At 40.9% G+C, this 22,634-nt stretch overlaps 1 protein-coding gene across 2 annotated transcripts in view; it reads right to left on the bottom strand.

The window, feature by feature from the left end:
* ANO3 (anoctamin 3) overlaps window positions 1–22,634 on the bottom strand; it is a gene marked incomplete at both ends in the record, with an annotated part of 192,424 nt that overhangs the window by 80,758 nt on the left and 89,032 nt on the right. For both annotated transcript variants that reach the window (XM_082283859.1, XM_082283860.1), the window contains 2 exons: window positions 2,328–2,399; window positions 3,300–3,512. In XM_082283859.1, coding sequence (XP_082139985.1) covers window positions 2,328–2,399; window positions 3,300–3,512 — 285 coding nt within the window. The remainder of the gene's footprint in view (window positions 1–2,327; window positions 2,400–3,299; window positions 3,513–22,634) is intronic.

The raw sequence follows: 22,634 nt of genomic DNA, 5'->3' as shown, positions 1-22,634 counted from the left end.
CCAGGATGACCCTCCTCCCCCCCCCCCCCCCCCAGCAGGGCTGTGGGCAGCCAAAGCGGCTCAGAACCCCCCCTCCTCTCCATTGCAGCCAAGATTTCAGCAAAGCGGCACCTCTGTCCGGCAGAGGTCAGGTGACCAAGAGCGATAAGCCACACAGCTGCAAGGCTGAGGTGAGATTAACCCTTTTAGTGCTGTGAAGAGCTGAAAACCTGAGGGAAGAGAAAGAGGAGATGCTTAAAGCTGAAAGTCTGTTGTGAAGCTAGGATATATCAGAGTATCCCGTTGTAATTTCATGAAGATATGGGGGGTGGAGTGTTCAGCTCGTAAGCAAAAGCACCTGCGCTGAGATAGGCAGATGCTGACACAGCTGTAATTTCATGAGAAGTTTGGACAGGGAGAGATGGACCAGATGAGGACTTCAGCTCCAAACGGGAAAGGAGAAAACCTCAGTCCCTAGAGATGGACCAGATGAGGACTTTTGCTCCAAATGGGAAAGGGGAAACCTCAGTTCCTAGAGATGCTCCCAGAGATAGTCCTAATGATGAAGATGAGGAAGACCCTTTGCTCCCAGGGAAGGAGAAGGGCCTCTGTTTTTGTTTCTGAACGGCTCAACCTTAAAATTGTACCCAAAAAACTTCAAGAGTGGACCCTTGAAAGCAGTTGTGGGAAAAGCCGCAAGTCAGGGGAAGGGACTCACATGCGAGCAGAGAACCAACCCAGGCGGCTGTCTCGTTGTGATAATGTTTTCATAGCACGAGCAAGAAGAGACTTCTCTTTCTAAATGGACTGAACAAGGTTATTATGGAAGTGGTAAACAGACTGAACATCTTAAGGGTTGTTTTTTCACATTGTCAGTGAGAGAAGGGAGGAAGGTGGGGGGAGGAGGAGAGTTCTGAAGGTGGTATAATTTTTTTTCCTTCTTTTAGGTCTGTTAATAAACTTCATTATATTCTTTCAAGTTTGGTGCCTGCTTTGCATTTCTCCTAATTCTTACCTCACAGAAGATAAACAGTAATGAGTATTTTGGACCAAACCACTACACTAAATTGGTGTTTCTGCCCGGTTACAAACTGAACCCACTACAAACGCCTATCACTTTGATTGAATTTACCGATTCCTCAAACTAAAAACACTACTTAACACCTAAAACTGACAGAGGAAAAATAACACAAATCCATAATGTCCTTATCTGTGTAAGTAACAAAGGTTATTATATATTAACTTTTTACTTCATAAATCCATTAATATCATTAACTAAACTTGTCCAACAGATTCATGGCCTCATCTATAGCCAACTGAAATAAAAGAGAAGCTTTCCACTGAAGTCCTTTATCTGATGCCTGTTAATCTCCTTCACACAAGACAAGTTTGTCTACAGACAACTCAGGAAGGGGAGAAAGCCATTTGGCCTACATTTCTACAACACTGCCTAATTAAAAAGTCACCACATTCACTTAATTCAGCTTGCTTTCATGTTCTCAGGAGAGCAGTTTGAAAATGTTCACTAAGATGATGATACCCATTAATCAGCTTATTTTTCAAACTCCAGCAAACTGCTGGAGTACCTACAAAAGTATTTTTTTTACGATTTATAGTTTGATGCTTCATCAACTGTGAGGAAAAATATCTTTTGCAGTAGTTGTGCAAGGTGCAGCAATATCTTTGTGTCTGTATGGGTAAAGTAGATGGCTAGGGAATTTCAAAACTACTTAATTTTGGAAGTTGTAAATTACTACCCATGTGTGTATTTACAGATTCAATTTGCAGTTACAAGGATGGGATTATTCTAAGAATAACTTCTTTCCTACTTACTCTGACTTAATTACAATATCAAAATGATAGTAATACAGCAGAAATACAGTTATTTTCTGCATTACTTCTTTTTCCATTTGTTTCCCAAATTTTAATGCTTTTTATATGTAAATATCTAAAGCAAATATATAAAATATCTGAAAACAAAAACAACAGAACTGCAGCCACAACAACAGTGAATGACATGACTATACCGGAAAAATAAGTGAATAATAACAACTTCAAAGGAATTTCAAGTACATGCTCCAAATGATTGTATTATGAAGTATTATTATGGGAAAAGGACATACTGAATGTACGACACTTCTCTGTCTTTAGTTCCTATTTACTTTAAGTCCAAAAGCTAAGACAGTATCAGGAAAGTTAAGACAGCATACATTTCTTTCGTCACACTTAGTCTCTTCTTTCAAAAAAATGGAAGTTCAGGTTAAGTATGGCCTTTCCACACTTAAATATGGCAAGTGTAATCAAAGAATCATTAATTTGTCATTATTTCAGTTCAGACAAGAACTTACCTAAAAATGGATCACTGTATTCTGTATCAGACAGCTTAAGCAAGTTGTTTTCCAAAGTCTCCATCACTTTAGCTGGAATAAATGCAGTGTCTGTATCAGCATTCACATGTATTTTGTAAGTAAAGGAATCTTTACTTCAAAAAAAAACTTTTTAAAGCTGTCTGTAACTCAAATAAAAAACTTTGGACTGAAATTTTGAAGAGCACTTTCTATCAATAGAAAAAACAGCAAGATCACTTTAACGAACACTTTCAGTCTATTCCTGAGAAAAGTTTAACTCAATAAAATAACTCACTAGAACAATAATTAATGCCCAGTGTCTGTCAACATTAAGGAAAGACTTATCAAAATCTAGTAGCAGAAGTCAGGTAAATTAATTTATTCTACAAAGGTTCACACACAGCTGGCAATACAGGATGGCAACAGTTGGCAACAGGTGACACATAGTGATTGGGATTCCAACTAGACTAGTTTCTCTGATAAGGCACGTGTATCTGTTAAAATTAGAAATCCTAAAATAACAGTAGTTCCTTATTCCAACACATGCTAAATTTTGGAGGGATTTTCTCCATTCGCTCTCATTCTCTCCATACCACTCTTCCCTGATTCTACTGTTTGTGAATGAATGCATCTCCTCCTACATGTTCATATATAAAGACTTTTTTTGCCAAAAGCCTAATATTTATTCTTTCTTTTTCACCTAGGACAGACTACAGAATACTCTTCTCCAGCATAAATGAGCAACACTTTCTTGTCTTGTTTCCAGTGAGAAGAAAATAATGTCATTATTGAGAAAAATAAAAACTAGTTTAAACCTCACTTCAAACATTATGAAGATTCACTCAAGAACCTGCTAATATGGTATGTGCAGGTGTTTTGTGCAAAAATATTTCTTCAACAAACCATAGATCTCTAAATAAATCAGAGTTTATCAGTGCTGGAACAAACTCCTGAAAGAGAAGAACCTCCTACCTCGTTCTGACACTACATCCACTGTAGCTATCGATGTCCCTGCACTTAAAGGCTGGGGCTGGAGCTGTGGCTGCACACGATTTGGCTGCAGAAATGATGAATGCTTGCTCAGGCTCTGAGGATGTGTTTGGCTCTGGGCGAGGCATGGCATAGATCTTCTAGAAGGTTTTAATGGGTGCTCTTTCATTGTCTCGCTCTTGCTTGTATTCATACCTGAAAAAGCCAAAATAAAAATAACATAGCTCTACCATATTAGGCAATGACAAAGAAAGATAGCTAATTATGAAACCACTTAATAAGCAACTCCTCAACTAAACAAAGATGTCACGCTATAAGGTTTGAAGTTATTAAAAAATAACCTAATGAACAAAAATACAGCTGCTAATAGTATTCTATTCTGTAAAATATTTACATTATCCATTCAAAACTACAAAAATTTCCCCTTCACCATTATGGAAATATATTAATGCTTTTAATCCTTTTACCTATTGGGTAACCTTTGTGAAAAAACATTGTAGAGCAACAAACAAATGCGGCAAAAAGACCCCAAACATTCCAGGGTCATTTAGAACAAAGCAGCTGTGACAATGATTTGTCTCTTAAGAGTTGCTTCTGAGAGACACAGAAATAAAGTAGCTTTCCTAAGTTTACATGGAAGAAAAACTCATTATTATACAACTCGTGATTCAATACAGAGCATTGACACACACAGTCGTTGTAAAAATTAAATCAACACTCAGCAGAATCCAAGTCCACTATTGTAGTTAGTCTCTTTCACTACACTATTTCTCTGCTTAACAGTACAATTTAATTTACAGCATGTTTTTATAAATCTTAGTTTCTTAGTCATATATTTTACCTCTCTTGGCTGTGCTAGAAATAAGTAAGTAATCTAAACATTTATCCTTCTTGAAGTGTCACGAACTTCCAAGGAACCTTCCCCATCAAAATCTGTGCCACTCAAAGAAGAACGTCACACCCAGCAAGTCTCTTTCTAATCTAAACACAATTTTTAAAGTTTCCTGTCTGACCATCCAAGAGCCACTGCTGCAGTCAGACCTGCGCCACCTGAGCTGGGACTGAGGCTCAGTGGCTCCAGTGAGCTGATGGGTGCACCTCTTGACTGCCTGCATATCCCACACTCATATGGTCAGAACAAGGTTTCCCTACCAGCTCAACACCAGGTTTTTCACAGCAGAGTCTCAGACCTCTGGATCCTTTAAGTAATTCAACCATGTTGCAACAAGTAACAGATCGAGCTGGGTGCCTCTGAGGAGGAGAAAAGGAAACCCTGAGGTTTTATACCCTCACTAAGCGCACAAAAGTCTGGGGCCAGGGCCATGGGCTCCTGCCGTATCTCTGAGTGTCCCCTCACCTGCTAGGACCCACAGGTCCCCAGGCCCTTTGTTATGCAAAGGGTGGGCAGTTCACGGCCTCTTGTCTCAGGCTCCTGACACCCAGAGCTCAATCTGCAGCTGTCCTGCAGCTGCACACCAAGCTGCCTGCACTAAATGTGTTCCTGAACATCAGAGTCTACAAAGATGGTCCTTTGATTAGCAGGATACCCCCATATATAACCATAATAGCTAAGGTTTAAAAGGGCCTTTCCTTTAAAAACTTCATCGAGCTCACGGAAAATGCTTTGTTATGTGTGTTTCTCTTATCAAGAAACGCAGAACTTCGTTAGACTGAGGACAATTCTTTCCAATTCTGCAGCACAGCATAACTGTTCTTGGCCAGAAAAGTATTTAGTACCAGGTGAAGATAGACAGGTAAGCTTCTGTTGCCTCAGACGGTGCCATAAATTAAGGTCTTTAAATAAGTATGAGCAGACAGAATTCTGCTTCTTAATGAAATGGATGCTGTGTGACAGCAGAGAATGCAGTGGGCACTGGGTTGGGGCACTTGACAATGCCTTGTTCAGAGCAGAGCAATGCCCCATATGTCTGTTGTGCTATTTCCAAGGTTTCTAGGGAGTCTCCTTTATAGCTCTTCCTAAATGGACATGTTTATTACACAAAAATCTACAGTAGTTAGACACAGCAATGGGTAATATAGAATAATATATAAAGACATGTACTTCGTAGTTGTTCTGGATGGCTTTAATGATCGATTTCTTAAGCAGGGATAGGCTGTCAGTGACTATGGACCCCACTGCATAATTATTACTGTTGTCAAAGAGAAATGTTTCTTTCATCTATACTGGAGTCAGTATGTGTAGCAAGATGAATCACTACAACTAAAGAAATTTATGGTAATGCAAATAACACATACCAGCATTCAATTTTAACCACAATTTCAGTGATACGTATAAAAAAATACAATATAATTCTTTTATGAGGTAGTGCCTCAATTCAAAAGAAAATTATTCCCTTTTTCTCTGTCTTACTCTATATTCCCCTGCGTCATTTCAAACAGATTCCTTAATACCATGCTGCTTCTGCATGGAGAAAGAGAGTCACAGGAAAGTAACCTCACGGCAGATTTGCTGTTATGCTAGTGTTATGATCCACCTTAAAATCTAAAAAAGGTAATTCATACTCTGCTACTGTGTCAGAGCCCAGTTCTGTGATATGCTAGTTTTGATGGCACTTGCTGTTGCATGCAAATGCTTACCGAGCTCTGGCACATGAATAGCGTGTGGCTAACATCAACAATTGGGTCACTAAATTGATTTACTGAAATTATTTTCATTCCTTCCTCTCTTTTCCATAAAGCTGTTTTCTAGACTATGTCTTTCCAACTAGAACTTTGTTACACAGTCCTTGCTTGTTCAGGGATCTTTTCATCTGCAATAGCAGACATGTATACACCTAGCAGAAAAAACCCAAAATACTTGTTTTTCTATTACAACCCCATTTATTGGTTCTTTCCCTACAAAATATTCCTCTGGCAGCTAGAATAAGCATGGAAATGATTATAGCATTAGTATAGAAATTTCTCATGTTGTTGAAAAAGGTGATTAATATTTATGGTTTAATTAGACCCTGCCCCTTTTATTTTAGCACTTCCGCCTTGGAAAGTCTTCTTTCCAAGGGAATGCTGGGGACTCCTGTTATAGAGGCAAATCTCTACATGGCTCGAAGTCAGAACAGAGAGCTGTACTACATCTCAGCTTTCTGATAGGGCAGGCAGGAAAGATGGAGCTACAATATGATAACCTTTTCTGGTTTTTAAATTAGTAAGCACAATTTAACGCATGCTCAATATTATGCCAATCTAGAAAGACTCTAAATGAAGCAACCTCTCAGAGGCCTTCAGGTTTTGGCCACTAGAAACATAAAGGAAAAATTTTGCTATGCCTCATTGTGTGAAATATCGACTCAGCTGATCATTTTGGTACTGTTAAGAAGAAAATGTGTCTTTCATTTGCTCCTAATTTTAAATGAGGAAAGTTTGGCAGCTAGTCCATATGCATTGTTAACTCAATGCTGGAAGCAAGGCTGGATCAGTGTCAACCTCATAAAAAACAGCCCAGTAACTATTCCCTATTTAATCCAGCATAAATCTAGCATAAAAAAGGAGTAGCTTCTATATGAGTCAAATCAATAAGATCAGCTTTAGAGATATGCTCTATAATAATATACACAATCAATATTGACAACATGCAAGTCTTACCAACTACTCATTGTGACACCCCACCCCTAAAGGGAAGGGAACACACAAATGCACAGATGCTCATGGTTAAAAAGGAACAACAAAAGTCAGAGGGTCTGCAAAAGCTTACAAAGTTCTATTAGTGAATTATACACTTGGCATGGAAATCAGCATGTTAGGCCCTTATCTCCTAGTATAAACACACAGCAGTGGATTTTGAGTACAGGGTAGGGTGAAAGAAAAGAGAGAGAGTAGGAGAGAGAGTTTAAAGAGGGGGAGAGGGAAAAGAAAGAAAGGAAGAAAGAATGAAAGATCACCAATCCTGGCTCCAGTGTTGATTCAACTGATGGGGTGTCCAGGGTCCTGGAGGCACTGCACAGGCTTTGCAGGGGTCCCATTTCATAGACAAGTTTTCCCTGCCCTGGAGCTAAGTTTCTCACTTTCTATGCAAATTAGTTATCAAGTGCAGTTTGTTCTTCTAGACTTTTTTGGAAAGGGCTCAGAGGGTCAAGGGTCTTTGATGATCTTAATCCTCCCCTACTGAGTCGACCTTTGGTCAACAGACCATACCCACTTCTCAACCTCATTCTTCTGCTGTACTGTGTTGTGCTTATCTCCAGGACTTAGAATGAGGACATATGTCCCAGAGATATCCTACCGCCATATGGCCCCCTTCAGCAGCTACGTCCTGTTCTTTTCACAGCTTGGCCTTACCAACAATTCTTGATTGACTCCACGGTCATCTGGCTATTGGTATTTGAGACACACACATTAGCCCCTTTTCTTCTGGGCCTCTACATTCACCTCATCACAAGTGTGATTGAAAAAATACCTTCCTAATTGTAAAAAACTTGTGTAAAGCCTTTGCCTTTACATACCGTACAACACTAATTAAAATTAAATGCCATTCATAAAACACATTAACCAGACTGAGAACCTGATAAATCTCAAGTGTTTCTGTCAATAGCATCATTACAATTAGAATCTTTAATCACATAAATTATGAAGAAAAGCTTGCAGTGTTTTTCATTACGTTTAAATGCGAAAGCGTTTTAACAGTGTCAAGTGTGAAACCTCAGTGTGGAAGATCATGTAGTTTTCAATACTCAGTGGATGTAACAGGCACCTACTGTTAAAGAATAAGCTCATTCTGATTGGCAGCTGCATCTACAAACAAAACCTTAATGTAGGATAATTAGTCTATTAAATTCTGAAAAACCATAACCAAGAAATACTTAATAAGGAATAACAACTTATTTCAGGAATAACAACTTATTCAGTAACAGCGGAAGTTTTCTTATCTATTTGTAAGACCACCACACATACAAGAGGTATTCAGTTTCATATATTAGACCTGTATTTGAATAAGCCATCCATACTTTCCTTTTTTTTATATAAAAGCTAGACTCAAACTAGATAACCTTTATCTTCATTTTATATTCCTACAGAGAAAAGAAATACCACAGCATCTGTGGGAAGAGATGGAATAAAGTCGATTTACAAGTTGTAAAACCTGCCTGCAGAGGCACATGGCAGCACAAAGGAGCATATGGCGGCACAGAGAGGCTTGTCTCCACCGGACCCTGGGGGGAGAAGGTGTCACACGGCAGACCCCTACGGAGAGGAGCCTGCCGGGAGCTGACAGACGGGTGAACAGCAAGTCATCATCCCACAGAAGGAAGAGTGTTGCTGATGTGGCAACACGGGATAGGTCATGTAGTGAAGATTACCATATAAAGAAATACTGTGCCTTAGAAAAGTGCATAAAATCAGCTCACTTCTTTGAATAAACAATCCAGATTCCCTGTCGGTCTGGGTCCTTGCGTCAATTGCCGACAAACGGTGCTCCGTGTGAGGAGTTTATTATACACCTAACTGTGCGTCCATTGGTGAGCCCCATGGGACTTGAAGGGCTGCTGAAAGAAGCAGGAAACCTGGCCAGCGATTAATCACTTGAAGTTGTAGGCGAGCCACGGGGAACGATGGGGGATGGTATATCCCACTAACAGAACATCGCAGAGACACTGGAACAGATTTTAAAGAAACACAGAAGGAAAGTTGAGCCTACAGATTTGAATAGACTCTTGTTCCGGGCAAAAGACTGTGACTCAGCTTTAGATAGTAAAATATTTTTGATCCTCGGACATGGGACACTTTAAAAGATGCGTTGTGGGACCCAGTAGCGCAAGGCAACGCAGCGCTGACAAAGCTTTTTTGTCCATGGAAGACAGTGTGTAAGGTGCTCATAGCGCATGCAGCACCCAGAGACCACATAAAGAAAGATGCTTGTGCCACCGCAGCAGCTGTGCTAACCCCTTCTGCGCCACCAGCAAACCACCGTAAGTCTGTTGGGGCTGTGGGAAGAGAATCAGAAGCTGGCCCCTCGTCCCCCAACCCATTTGACCCTGGAGGGAAGCCGGATGGTACCGTAGAAAAGCTTGCGCTGCCCCGTGCCATGCAGCAACAGCTGGAGCTGTGTTGCGGTGAGTGGCTGGAACCAGGGAGGCCCTTCCTGGTAGCGTATTCCTTCTCCATTTGCCCTCTGTGAGAGTACAGCAGAAGATGTGGCAGTGGGGCAAGAGTGCGGGACTACAGGGGCGCGGCGCCAGCGAGCACATGGCAGCAAGCACGTGACAGAGCAGTGCCACACTGGTGAGCAAACAGCAGAGCTGAGAAGCGGCAGTGAACACCGCGCCGGTGACACAGCGGATCTGGCAGGACAAGCGCAGCTCTCTGCATGTGCGAAGTGAGGAGACAAGCTGGCGGGACCTGCGCAGCCACCCGACCCGCGCAGCTGCCCAACTTGCGCTGCTACAGCCAGGGCTCCTGTTTCCTGCAGACATGCGGGAGCTGATACTGTACTAGACAAAAGGACTGAGGGGACCAATAGCCCCTTCCTCGGGAGTGGGGGGGGCTACAGCATTAGCACCACTTTGTGCGGGAGCAGCCTGCAGGCTAGGTATGTTGTTCCTGCAGCTGGTCCATAGAACTCTCCTGTTTTCGTTATTTAAAATATTGTCACAATCCTGGACCCTATCTCAAAGATTGCTTTTTTACTGTATCACCTTGTGACACCTTGCATTGTGTTGGGGTTTTAAGAGTTCTAGTTTTTTTTCTGTTAAAGGAATTTTCCCCATACTGTTCCTAATCGCTGGGTACTTAAGAAACAAAGAGCTGGGGGTGGGGTATGCCTGGCTACTCTTTTGTTTCACCTGCGTGTGGGGTCAGTTCACTCTCGATGTTCTAGTTCTCGGAGAGAGAAGCTGCTGGTTCTTTTCGGGGAGAGAAGCTGCTGGTTCTTTTCGGCCATTTTTCTTTCTGCGGAGAAAGATCCCAGGACCCCCGGCCCACCTTCCCTGCCCCGCTGGAGGCTGGGTTGTGGCCACCCTGCCCCGCCGCTGATTCAAGTCTTCGCTGTGTTGTAGCCGTGCTCGCCCTGCCTGCCTAGACCTCCGGGGGGGGTTCCCTGTTTGGATACATCGCGTCTGCCACCCGGGGTTTGTGCTCATCCCTGCTGCTCCAGCCTGCCGTTCCAGCCTGCCATTCCAGTCTGCTGTTCCCGAGAGTCCGGCCGGACACCAGGGCCAGCTGCCCAGTGGTTTGTGAAGCTTCTTTGTTCCATCCCTTCCCGGGATCCCAGGCCACCAGTGCCGCGTGCTCCCCGAGCTCGCTCCGGAGCGCCCCCTGCAGCCGCGGGGGAACCATCGCACCTGCCCTGCTCACCGGGAGCCACCAGCGCCCCTGCCGGCTGCGAGCGGAACTGCACCCCAGGGGAAAGGGCTGACAGCCGAGAAGGCTGGGACTGGGTTTGTGATTGTTTGCTGTTACTGCCATAGTTATTGTTGTTTGTTTGATTGGTTATATATATAATAGTAAAGAACTGTTATTCCTATTTCCCACATCTTTGCCTAAAAGCCCTTGATTTCAAAATTATAGTAACTCGGAGGGAAAGGGGTTACATCTGCCATTCCAAGGGAGGCTCCTGCCTTCCTTAGCAGACACCTGTCTTTCAACCCGAGACACATCGTTCTAATTGGTTTTTGTTAAGGATGCTCCTGTAGTAATTATAATTTTTAAGCTATCTTTTCAAGCAGAAAGTAGGCTTGTTACCTTTTGAAACCACATAGAGAGCTAATGTTATTATAATTGTAATGTCCAAGGCCTGGATTTATATACATTCTGTGAAATGGTACAGTATTTAAGCAGTTGATGATATTACCTTGCTTATTTTTGCTCGATGAGTGCTTGTTTGTTTATTAGATGCATTATTTTACTGTTCATAGTAAGAAAACTACATGTTATGTTACACATTTTCTTGAATTTGGTAAGTTGAAAGATGTTCCTGTTACATATTGTTAGAACAGAAAAGGGGGGGTGCAGGTATGGGATGTGCCCCCCGCAAAAGACTGCAAAGAGGTTTATATGTTCTTAATTTTTCAATTGCATTCAGAATGATCACAGGCTCACTTAGAAAAAGCTAAGGTACTTGTTAAGACTCTTGAAAGTGGGAAATGGGAAGGCCCCTTTCCGTTAATAACCTGAGGGTGAGGATATGCTTGTGTTTCTACAGATTCCAGTCCAAGATGGGTACCTGCAAGAGTGGTCTGACCAGCCTTATATACTCCAGCTTCATAATCAGCTTGTAGGGAAGATAAACTCTTCTGAAGTCATGTTCCTAACTGATACTAATAAAGTTTTTAAGCAATTGTGTAAGTATTTTAGGGAAACCCTCTCAGTCAAGGCTTGAGGCTCTGGCCAAGCCCTAGACCTGGCTGACTGGGGATTATACCATCAGACCCAGGTGGTTTTGCCCTAAAAGTGTAATCAAGTCACTTTGACTTGTTGATTTGATCTTATAAAAGCTGGACTCTCTTGCAAAGTAAACTTGGAAGTCTTGCCTAGGAAAGACTTTCTAAGTCTTCACTGTGATACAGGACCATCCAGGCATTGCAGACACTGATGGTAAAAGTTTTAGACAACTTTATGTTGTTTCTCAAAGTTCAATCTATTTAATCATTGTCTTCACACATAGGAGTAGTTATTGGGTGTTTTCATCTATCCCGCTGTTCATAGGAAAGATACTGCTTTTGTGAAGAACGGAGCTTATTTGGTTCAAACAGTGGGCCAAACGTTCTAATGTTAGAAGGGTTTTGTTTCGTAATTCTTATTTGTATAAAACAAGAAAGGGGGAATTGTGGGAAGAGATGGAATAAAGTTGAGTTACAAGTTGTAAAACCTGCCTGCAGAGGCACATGGCAGCACAAAGGAGCATATGGCGGCACAGAGAGGCTTGTCTCCACCGGACCCTGGGGGGAGGAGGTGTCACACGGCAGACCCCTACGGAGAGGAACCTGCCGGGAGCTGACGGGCAGGCAAAGAGCAAGTGATCATCCCATAAAAGGAAGAGTGTTGCTGATGTGGCAACACGGGATAGGTCATGTAGTGAAGATTACCATATAAGGAAATACTGTGCCTTAGAAAAGTGTATAAAACCAGCTCACTTCTTTGAATAAACAATCCAGATTCCTTGCCGGTCTGGGTCTGTGCATGAATCACTGACAAGCATCAAATATTGTTACTATATTAGCACTCTTAAAAAGTCTTATCATGGCTGAAAAAAATTAATTAACCCTTATCTTGAGAAGAAAAAGAAAACGTGAGACACATACTAAACGTGGCTAAAAGCAGCCTACATGGATGAAACCTCTTTCTCTTCAACACTATCAGAATGTCATGAAAGTTTTGGAATCCAAATTTTTAAGTATATTTTTCAGATCATCTTAACTGCCTTTTACATTGTGAAATAAACATGTCAACACAGAATCATACAACCAATTAAGTTGGAAAAGACATTTAAGATGATCAAATGCAACCGTAGATCATCAAGTTCAATATTACTCCTAATAAAAGTTTTAAATGCAGCCACTTGGATGAGTGTAACTTCAAGGCTGGCCAGTAATTACATCCTGAATGATAGTAAGTCATTATGATACTATTTTTCAATGTCATCTCCCTACACAAATAACACTGATGATAACATTGAGCCTCATCTTTATAAATCAATCATGCCTTTGAAGATTACTTCAATTAAATACCATAATTTTATTTCAACCTTTTGCAGGTTTAAGTACAGTGAAAAGATGAACATATAAAATTAATTGTAAATGCCTATACTTCTGCTAGGTTTTCTTTTCTCTCATGATAAGATGTGAGAAACAACCTTCAATCCAGAAGCAGAGCTGAGGAAAGACAAAGGAACTGATGGAATTATCTGAAAGCTCTCAATGAAAACACACATACACGACAGGACTTATAAAAATATATTATAAGATCAATTAATGATTTAAAATACTGCAACCTGGTATAACAGTTTTCAGAGATGGTGAATTTTTCCCCATAGATCTTGTAAACAGGATCAACATTTTGTGCAAGCTTCAGTTTCTAATTTTTAACAATACCTTATCCATTAGATTAAAAGAAAGCTATTACTTTGATAGTCCAGAGATTTTTATACTAGATCACCTCTTTTTTAAATTTTTTTTTCTGATGAGCTCTTTAGAAAGAGCTTCAGTATAGCGTTACAAGGAAGGCTTAATGGAACTCTACCAATATTTCAGCTTTTTTCTTTGATTTGACAATAGAACAGCACTCAACCTTCCAATAGCACTGTAACAGCCACAATGACAAAAGTTTAGAAGCCCATAAGCCGTTTTGGCTATAGGCCTTGCACGGACAATAATTTTTACTTATAAAGAGTTGCCCCTTGCAAAAATAAAAATCCCCGAGATGCTGTTTCCCAGGAAAAGACTCCCAGCTTCTGTTCTGAAGTGCTTATTGTTGGCCAGCACTCCATTTAGTGAGATATTCAGTACTCAAGACCTCTGGACGTTACTTCCAGGTCACTACTAAAAATACCAGGTATGGTTAAAAGTGATTCCTAGAGAATCTACTGGAAAAGAAAATTAAGGAATAACCGTTTTGCTGGTTTTAAGTTTCTGAGTTTTATATTTGTGTTTGGGTTCCCATTTGATATCCCCATTAATTTGGAACTCTATTTAATACTCTCTAGAGACATCATTTTCACCTAGGCATTTCAATTGCACCAGGGGAAACAAACCAATAGTGCAACAAAATCTAAGGATTTAAAGAATGCAGAAGACATTCCTCCCATTTAAGTTAGGTTTACAAACAGAATTCTGTTGTTCTGCACCTTGGATTGCAAACTTCTTTTCAACAGCCATGGTCTATAGGGGTTCAGAGTGTAGCCAGGGATAACGGCTTTGGTGAGTGTGGGGCCTTGGGAGAGATGGGCGGGCCTAGTCTGGCAAGAGGCAAGACAAAGAGCAGGAGGTGAGACAAAGAGTAGGATAGTTAGTGGGAGATTGGGCAAGGAGATTGCAATCTGTAGCCATTGAAGATGTAAAACATGTAACCCTAGAAGCTGAAGTTGGTAGCTGCTGAACTGTTGGTTTGTTACAGTATATAAAGACGTGCCTTGTACTATAAAATTCGGCTTTGCATGCACCTGGCAAAGTCCATGTTCAGTCACCGATAATGGTCTTATTTTTGTCACAACTGTAACAAATGAGGAGTAAACAACAAACAAACAAGGAAACCCTCAAGCACAGACCTACTACAGCGCTTTCATGGAGAACCAGAAATTACATTACTTCCTCTAATTACATCTCACACTCAGACCAGTGAAGCAAAGACCTAATTCCTTCTGGAAGCAGCAGGAAATTCAACTGCTGGAATTAAAGAACCACTTGCAAGCTGCCCAAAACTCTCCTTCATAATATAACATGAGGTTGGCCTTGCTCCCACATGGTGTCTATCAGGATAATTCAGAGGAAAAACTGAAGTAAAGTCTATTAATTTAGAAACCTTTACCCTGATAGAAATTATATAATTAACTGACAGGATGAGAGACGTAAAATTTTAAAGTATACATGTGTTCTCATTGCCACAGACAAGACAAAGATGTTTAATCTTTCTTTGCCTCTGTCTTCAACACCAGTGATGTGCTAAGGGGCCCCCAGTGCCTTGCCCCGGGCAGTAGGACCATGGCTGTGCAAATTATAAACTCCCAGCTGACCCTGAACTTGTACAGGATGTGCTGGGCCAGCTGGATCCCTATACGTGTATGGAGCCTAATGGGATTCATCTGAGGATATCCAGGACCAGCTGATGTCATTGTGAGGCCTCTCTCAATTTTAGAGCAGTTTTGGGAATCCAGAGAGGTTCCAGTTGACTGGAATGTTGTCCCAATTTTCAAGAAGGGCAAGAAGGAGGACCCTGGAAATTACAGACCTGTCAGTCTCACTTCAGTCACTGGTAAAATTATGGAGAAGATTATTCTGCGAGGTATTGAAAAACACCTGAAGGACAATGCAGTCATCAGTCACAGACAGCATGGCTTCTCATGAGGGGAAAGTCCTGCTTGCAACACTTAATTTCCTTTTATAACAAAGTAACCCAAATGGTTGATCAAGGGAAGCCCATTGATGTAATCTTTTTTTATTTCAGTAAAGCTTTCGATACTGTCTCTCACAGTATCCTTCTGGACAAAATGCCCATTCCACAGCTGGATAAACTCATCATGCAATGGGTAAGCAAATGGCTGGGCACACTGAGCTAAACTGATTAGGGTGACATCAGGCTGGTGACTAGTCAATAGCGGGGTTCCACAGGGCTCCATCTTTGGCCCTGTGATCTTCAATATCTTGTTAAAGGATTTGGGTGCAGGAATTGAAGGGATAAGAAGTAAGTTTGCCAATGATACTAGGTTCGGAGGAGCTGCTGACTCCCTTGAAGGTAGAGTAGCCCTGCAGAGACTTCAACAAATTACAGAGATCAGCAATCACCATCTGCATGAAGTTTAACAAGGAAAAATGTCGGATTCTGTACCTGGGATGGGGCAAGCTTGGATGTATGGACAGACAGGAGAAGGAGAGGCTAGAGAAGAGTAAGGGACGTGGAAAAATCCTGGTCAACAGCAAGTTGAATATGAGTCAACAGTGTGCCCTGGCAGCCTGAAGGGCCAGCTGTGTCCTGGGGTGCATCAGGCACAGCATTGCCAAGCAGTCAAGGGAGGTGATCGTCCCCCTCCGCTGTGAGCTTCTGCAGCCTCATCTTGAGTCCTGGGGGCAATTTTGGGTGCCGCAATAATAGAAAACATCCAAAGGAGGGCTATGAAGATGGTGAAGTGCCTATGGGAAGCCGCACCAAGGACCAGCTGAGGTCACTTGGTCTGTTCAGCCTGGAGAAGACTGAGGTGGGACATCATTGCAGTCTACAACTTCCTTGTGAGGGGAAGAGGAGGGATAGACACTGATCTCTTCTTTCTGGGGACCAGTGACAGGACCCCAAAGGTACAGCATGAAACTGTGTGAAGGGAGGTTTAGATTGGATATTAGGAAAAGGCTCTTCATCCATAGGTAGTTAGGCACCAGAATAAGCTCCCCAAGGAAGTGGTGACAGCCTACCAGAGTTCAAGATGTGTTTGAACAGCACCCTCAGGCACATGGTGTGATTTTTGGGGAAGGGCCTGGAGTTGGACTTTGATGATCTCTATGGGTCCCTTCCAACGGAGAATATCCTATGGTTTTATGTATCTACAAGTTTTAGAAAAGTTATTGCAAATTGAAGGAGAGCGACATTTTATACAGGCAGGTAAGTGACAGGACAAATGGGAATGGTTTTAAACTAAAAGATGAGAGTGTATTGGGTTGACCCTGAGTTGATGGACAGTCTTTAAGACCAATTACGCTTCTCACAATTTACATATTTAAACCGCACAGAAAGGCGGGACTTCCCCTTTTGGTCGGAGCTCGCTTGCTGGGAGGTGGGGGCAGCTCGGGGCCTCCCGGCCCCGCCGGGCCGGGCCGGGGCCACTGCCCCTTTCCCCCTTTCCCCACGCTGTGGCACGGACCCTGGGTGGCTGGGGGGGGACTGCTTCAGAGCCACAGGCAGCTAAAACCAGCCATGGACTGCTCACAGCTAAAACCAGCCATGGAGTGCTCACAGCTAAAACCAGCCATGGAGTGCTCACAGCTAAAACCAGCCATGGACTGCTCACAGCTAAACCCATCCAGCGCGGCTTCTGGGGACCGGCGGGTCCCTCTCCTCTCCACGCGGGGCCGGCGGAGTCAACGGGAGCCGGCAGAGCCTCCTGTCTGCAGCCAGCACACTTCGTGCTGAACTGAAGAAGACACCACGCAGCCAGCAGCACAAAGGGAGCGAGGCTTTCCCCACCGTAAAGCCCGAACAAGAACACTCTTCAGCATGGCGGTGTCAGTCAGAGAGAAAGAGAAGTGAGTCACATGGGACAGAGCTGAGCATGGCGACTGGGAGAAAAGAGGGCGGTGCCACGATTCTGGCGCGCAGCTTAAAAGAAACCTTCTTGCATGCCGTGGTAAGAAACTGTAATACCACAAACTGTTTGTCTCTTTAATCCATTTGAAGAACATGGGGGGATGGAGTATCTTCGTGTGCCTGTGAAGATTGTGAAGAATGCCGATGCCAGGCGTTATAGTAGCAAGAGGCTGTTAGAGACTTGTGGCAAAGAAGAGCCTTTGTGTGCAGGCCAAAAGAACTTATCCTTAAAAAGATGAATAACCCCATGTGATGGCCCATGTTTTGCAGTGTGAAAGAACTGTGAGATTTTTCATGGGAGAGATGTTCTACACACAGCAGATTGTTTGTTTCCGGGCGGATCTGTTGTTGGTGGCAGTTTGGGAACCACGTGCAACTGAAGGAAAAACCCTTTTTTCCCTTAAGCATAAGAGAGAGACTTTTCAAGAACTGGAACACTGACTAACATCCCATGTTCTGTCATCCTTGTGTGAGCTAGGTAAAAGGAGAGAAGTGCTGGCTGGAGGGGGGGGGGGGGGATTTGTTTTTGTTTTGTTATTGTCTCTTTACTTTTAATTCTGTTAGTAATAAAACTCTTTCATTGTACTGCAACTGTTTAAGATTTGTGCCTGCTTTGCTTTTCTCCTAATTCTTATCTCACAGAAGGAAAATAAGTAAGTAATGAATATTTTGAACCAAAACCACTACATTGAATTGGTGTTTCTGCCTGGTTTCGAACTCAACCCGCTACAGAGAGATTTAGATTAGATGTTAGGAAGAAATTCTTTACTCTGCAGGTAGTGAGACGCTGGAAGAGATTGCTGGAGAAGTTGTGGATAACCCATTCCTTGCAGCGTTCAAGGTTGGATAGGTTTGAGCAAGCTGGTCTAGTTGAATATGTCTTTACCCACAGCACAGAGGTTGGAAAGATACTATCTTTAAGATACCTTTCAACCCAAACCACTCTATGATTCTATAATATTTAAGGTACATTATATGGAAACACAATTAAAAATTTCTTTGGGGGTTTGGGGAGAAATAAAGGCATTTAGCTCATTACATCTTTAAGGAGTACTGTTATAATTATGCACACAGAATTTGGAGAAAATTAAGTCTTCTATTACATTGGGGCCATATGTTGGTACCAACAGCTCTTAGTCTTTTAGGCCCCCGGTACAACATGGATTGCCACCTATGCACATAAGAACTGTTAGTATTCCCATTCAACAATCACATTACCAAGTTTAGAGTGAACATGATTCAGCTAAATTTTGAAAATAGCAGTTTTCACATCCTCACCTTACACTACTTCATCCAATTTTCTTCATTTTCTAATACAGGCCCCAAATCTATTCTTTCCTTATAGCTGTTTGAGAACTGCTTTAAGACTTCGTTTTCTCATCATCTCCACAAGGAAATTACTTTTAGTGAAACAGGTTTTAGTTTATATGTGGATGCTAAAAGGCAGGAGCAAAGAAATTTTCCAGCTAGTGAAGCATTTGTGAAGTCTTTCCTTTCTCATGCTTTAGCTCAGAAACAGAGAAATCTAGCTTCTCACAACTTCTCTGTGAAAGCTTTCGTTCTCATGCGAACTGGATGGACAACAGTTTGAGAGAATGTAAACCATTTCCACAGGTGCAGGTTGTTGTGAAAACAGCAGAATTGTTTTCAGTCTTGTGAGAATAATATTTGGAAATGGGTGTCTTACTTAAGGCTCAACCTATCACCTTGAGAGGTGGTGGGTGAGTAGGCCAATCATGTAATTTCTTTATTGTGAACCACACTATAGAAGACGAGCTATTCATCAAATGGCTCACCTCTGCTTCGGCCATATCATCTGACCTGGATTTATGTCGTGATTGTCACCGTTCTCTGGGGGAAACAGCAACATTTATGAATTTTAGAAAGCATCAAAATGGAAAGGAAAAATGCTTTTTTTTTTCTGTCTGCAAAAACTGTAATGAAGTTAAATACAAAATGTTGCTTTTTAGTGCCGCTCAGTAAGGCAGGACTTATACTAAATTTAAAATATTAAAGAATGCTGTTAATTTGTACAAAACATGAGACTATCTTATGATCACTCTAACAAACAAAATAATACACTTTCCTGACAATATCTGTGTTAGTGAGATGTACTTTAAAAGCATTTTTAAGTGTCTTATTTGCAGATCACAACCTATACTTTTGATCTTTATTAACAAAGTAGGAGAGATACCATTGTAAAGAAAGGAACAGTTCAAAGAAGTAGAGTGATGCTTTTTGCCAAGGAGGTGTACTTACCATAAAAAACATAATTAAGAAAAGTAAGTAGCTTTGAATATTGATTTCATTCTAAAGATTTGTGCAATACCTTTATAAAGTTTATCTCCATTAATATCTTGTCTTACATAAAATAAAGCCTAATTTTAACCAAATAAAATTGGTGCCTGGCTAATCAATAATATTTCCATACAAATAAAGGAAAATATTTTTGTCCTTAATTGAACATGGGAATTAGAAGGCCTCTGAAGGCTGCTGACCAGTCTGGAAGATCTACAAAGCTGCTGTAAACATATCTGCCAGAAAACATTAGAAAACCAACAAAACATTCTATTTTCTTCCCTGAACCCAACAACATATTAAATCTCTGGGAGGCTATATATCCTCATCAAAGCAGCCTATTCCTCAGGCCTCCTTCTCAGAAATCTTCAGAAAATGCTTTCTCACAGCAGCCTTGGGAGACTGGCACTGGTACAACTGAGTCGATTTAGCAACAATGTAATGAGGTTACTGAAAAGGAAGAAAGCACAATATTGCCTTTTAATAGACCAAGACAGGGCTTAAATGCACCAAGCATAAAATGAACAGGCATCAAGTGTTTTGATCTAGGTTATAATATTTATTTGTTAGCCAAACAAAAGAGGAAACAACTGGAGTGGACAGCCCAAGAAGACATAAAATTCAGGATGGTGGGGGTTTCTTTGATCTGTATATCAAAGCAGCTCCATTCCCTTTTCACCTTAGGAGATTAAAGGTCAGACAGAAAACAGCTCCTCTGTGGGAAAGATCAATTATGAAATGTCTTTATTCACATTCTGTATTCTGTCATGGTTGGTCAGATTAGAAGTCAACAAGTTAGAAGTGGGGTCTTAGGACCTAATTCTGATTATGATTGATGCAACAATAAAGGTAATCAGGTAAGACAAAAGACAAAGTACATTACCAAGCAGTGTTATTTTGCGCACTTAACTAAGAAGTCAATAGGAATATGAAGACAAAGTTCTGGTTTTGCTCATCTTTCTGCATATGTATTTTCAGAACAATATATAAAACCTTTGTAAGGTCTGCATTTGGTATATAGGATAATGTACTGAACAGAGCAAATCAGAGCTTAAAACACAATATACCTCAGACTTGAGTGCAAATCTATCTGGAATTTAGTTCTGTAAGAGAACTGGATGACAAAAAAAGCAACTTGCAGATTACTTCAATTTGTATTTCAGTTCCAGAAATTGATCCAGAATTAGGAATGGCTGGTTAATTAGACACACATCGTGTGCATTGTGCTGCTTGAGGTCTTGCCCTGAACAGTGTTTAGGCATTTATCTACTTACAAAAAAAGAATTCACTTATTTTGGTCACTGTATTTTCAGTCATAACCAATACTGCTCTACATAGTCCCAGTCAGATCTGAAAAAATACCCCTAACCCTCCTCCCTCTCCTCCAACCCTGTCCCTAGATTTCAATTTACAAAGACAGACCTAGTTGTGGTTTATAAAAAATGCCAGGCTCTTGGTCCTATTATTCAATTCCAGTAAGGTTGATTATATTCAGCTGAAAACCTGATGCTGGCAAAACTTCAGTGGAGAATTGCAGGTAGGCAAAAGGTACCCAGGACAATGACTTGGCTAAGGCTTACAGTATTTCCATGGGAAAAGTGCTGCAGTAAAACTGATTTAAAAACCGAATTCATGCCAGAAGATATTTTTGGGAGGATAATATTCTACTATGAATTGTATCTGAGTGTACTGAAGAATAAGCATTCTCAGAAAAAATTCCCAATATTTTTTGAGTAGAATTAGTACATACTTTATATAGATAGACTGGTGTAATTAAAGAGATGGTAGGAAAAATAAGAATAATATAAACATTGAAAAAAATTATTAAAGAATAATAACAGAGTTTAATATTTTTGGTGGTAAATAAAAAAAAAAAAAACCAACTCTGTGTACATTTTCCCATTTATCAAAAATATTAAGATGAAGAGAGATCCTACAGTTTTGCATGGATGAACAATATACCAGAAGTTTAAAGCACTGTACATCGCTTAAGATAGATTTTTGTGCATTGTGCAGAATGGATGGTCCTTTTGCAGAAAGTGGAGTCCTGTAACAGTGCTTTCAAAGCTGAGCAGGGTAGTGCTGCTTGTGGCCAGCCAGGTTATGGTGTACTCATAACACAGAGTGTAAAGTGCTGCAGTGTAAAATAAACCACGCATTTTTAAACGCAAGTTTAAACAAAACAGTTTCAATGGTTGAAAATAGTTAAATACAAACTTTTACTGAAAGAAACATAAAATATGGTGTAAGATAGTACTTTATTATAATAGCTGTAATTAACGTGAAAAAAAGCATTTTCAAATTTTGTGGATGTAGGTCTCTCACTGAGGAGGCAAAAAACAGTGCAAAATAAACACACAATCTAAAGAGCAAAATCAAAGTAAATAAACTGAGATACTCAGAAGAAAGCATCTAATAGCATTAGAATACTGTTTAGAATAAAGCTTCTTTCTTTTTTTTTTTAAAGTTATTAAGACAAACAGTAGTGAGCAAGAAATCTGGAGAGGTGTAGCTGCCTTTCTTCCTTCTCTAAAGGAAGCATTCCTAGTGGAACTTCTCATAAAAAGAAAAAAAAAAATCAGTCAGGGGGAAAAAAACCCAACCAATCCAAAAAACCAACCCACAATCAAACCAACAAAAACACCCCAAAATCACAAGAAAGAATAAACCCACAGGCCTGAAAAAAATCTCTAAGCCAGTATGGCAGTATGTCACCAAAAAAGTATAACAGAGTATAAATACAGGGTAAAAGAGAATATAAATAACCAATTCCATAGTTCATAGGTTTGACAGAATCTGTACTGTAAAATTGTGAATCAGTCCCTTTTTCCTGCCAAATCTTTGAACCATCATCCTTTTAATTCTTTCTTCACCCTTGTTTTGTAAATTCTAATTCCAGAAATAATTCTAAACTTAACGTATAGCTATTGCCTCATTTATAGACTACTTATTATCATCTCAGCTTCTCTCTTCACCAACTCTTTTCTTCTGCCAGCAAATGGGGAAAAAAAAATTCAGGGAAGTTTCAACTTTTGCATGGGGTAATAAAAGAACATACACACTTTA

The sequence above is a fragment of the Coloeus monedula genome (genome assembly GCF_965178545.1).
Source record: "Coloeus monedula genome assembly, chromosome: 6".
NCBI lineage: Eukaryota > Metazoa > Chordata > Aves > Passeriformes > Corvidae > Coloeus > Coloeus monedula.
Note: the sequence above shows the minus strand (reverse complement) of the source record. Positions and strands in the feature narration are given on the sequence as shown.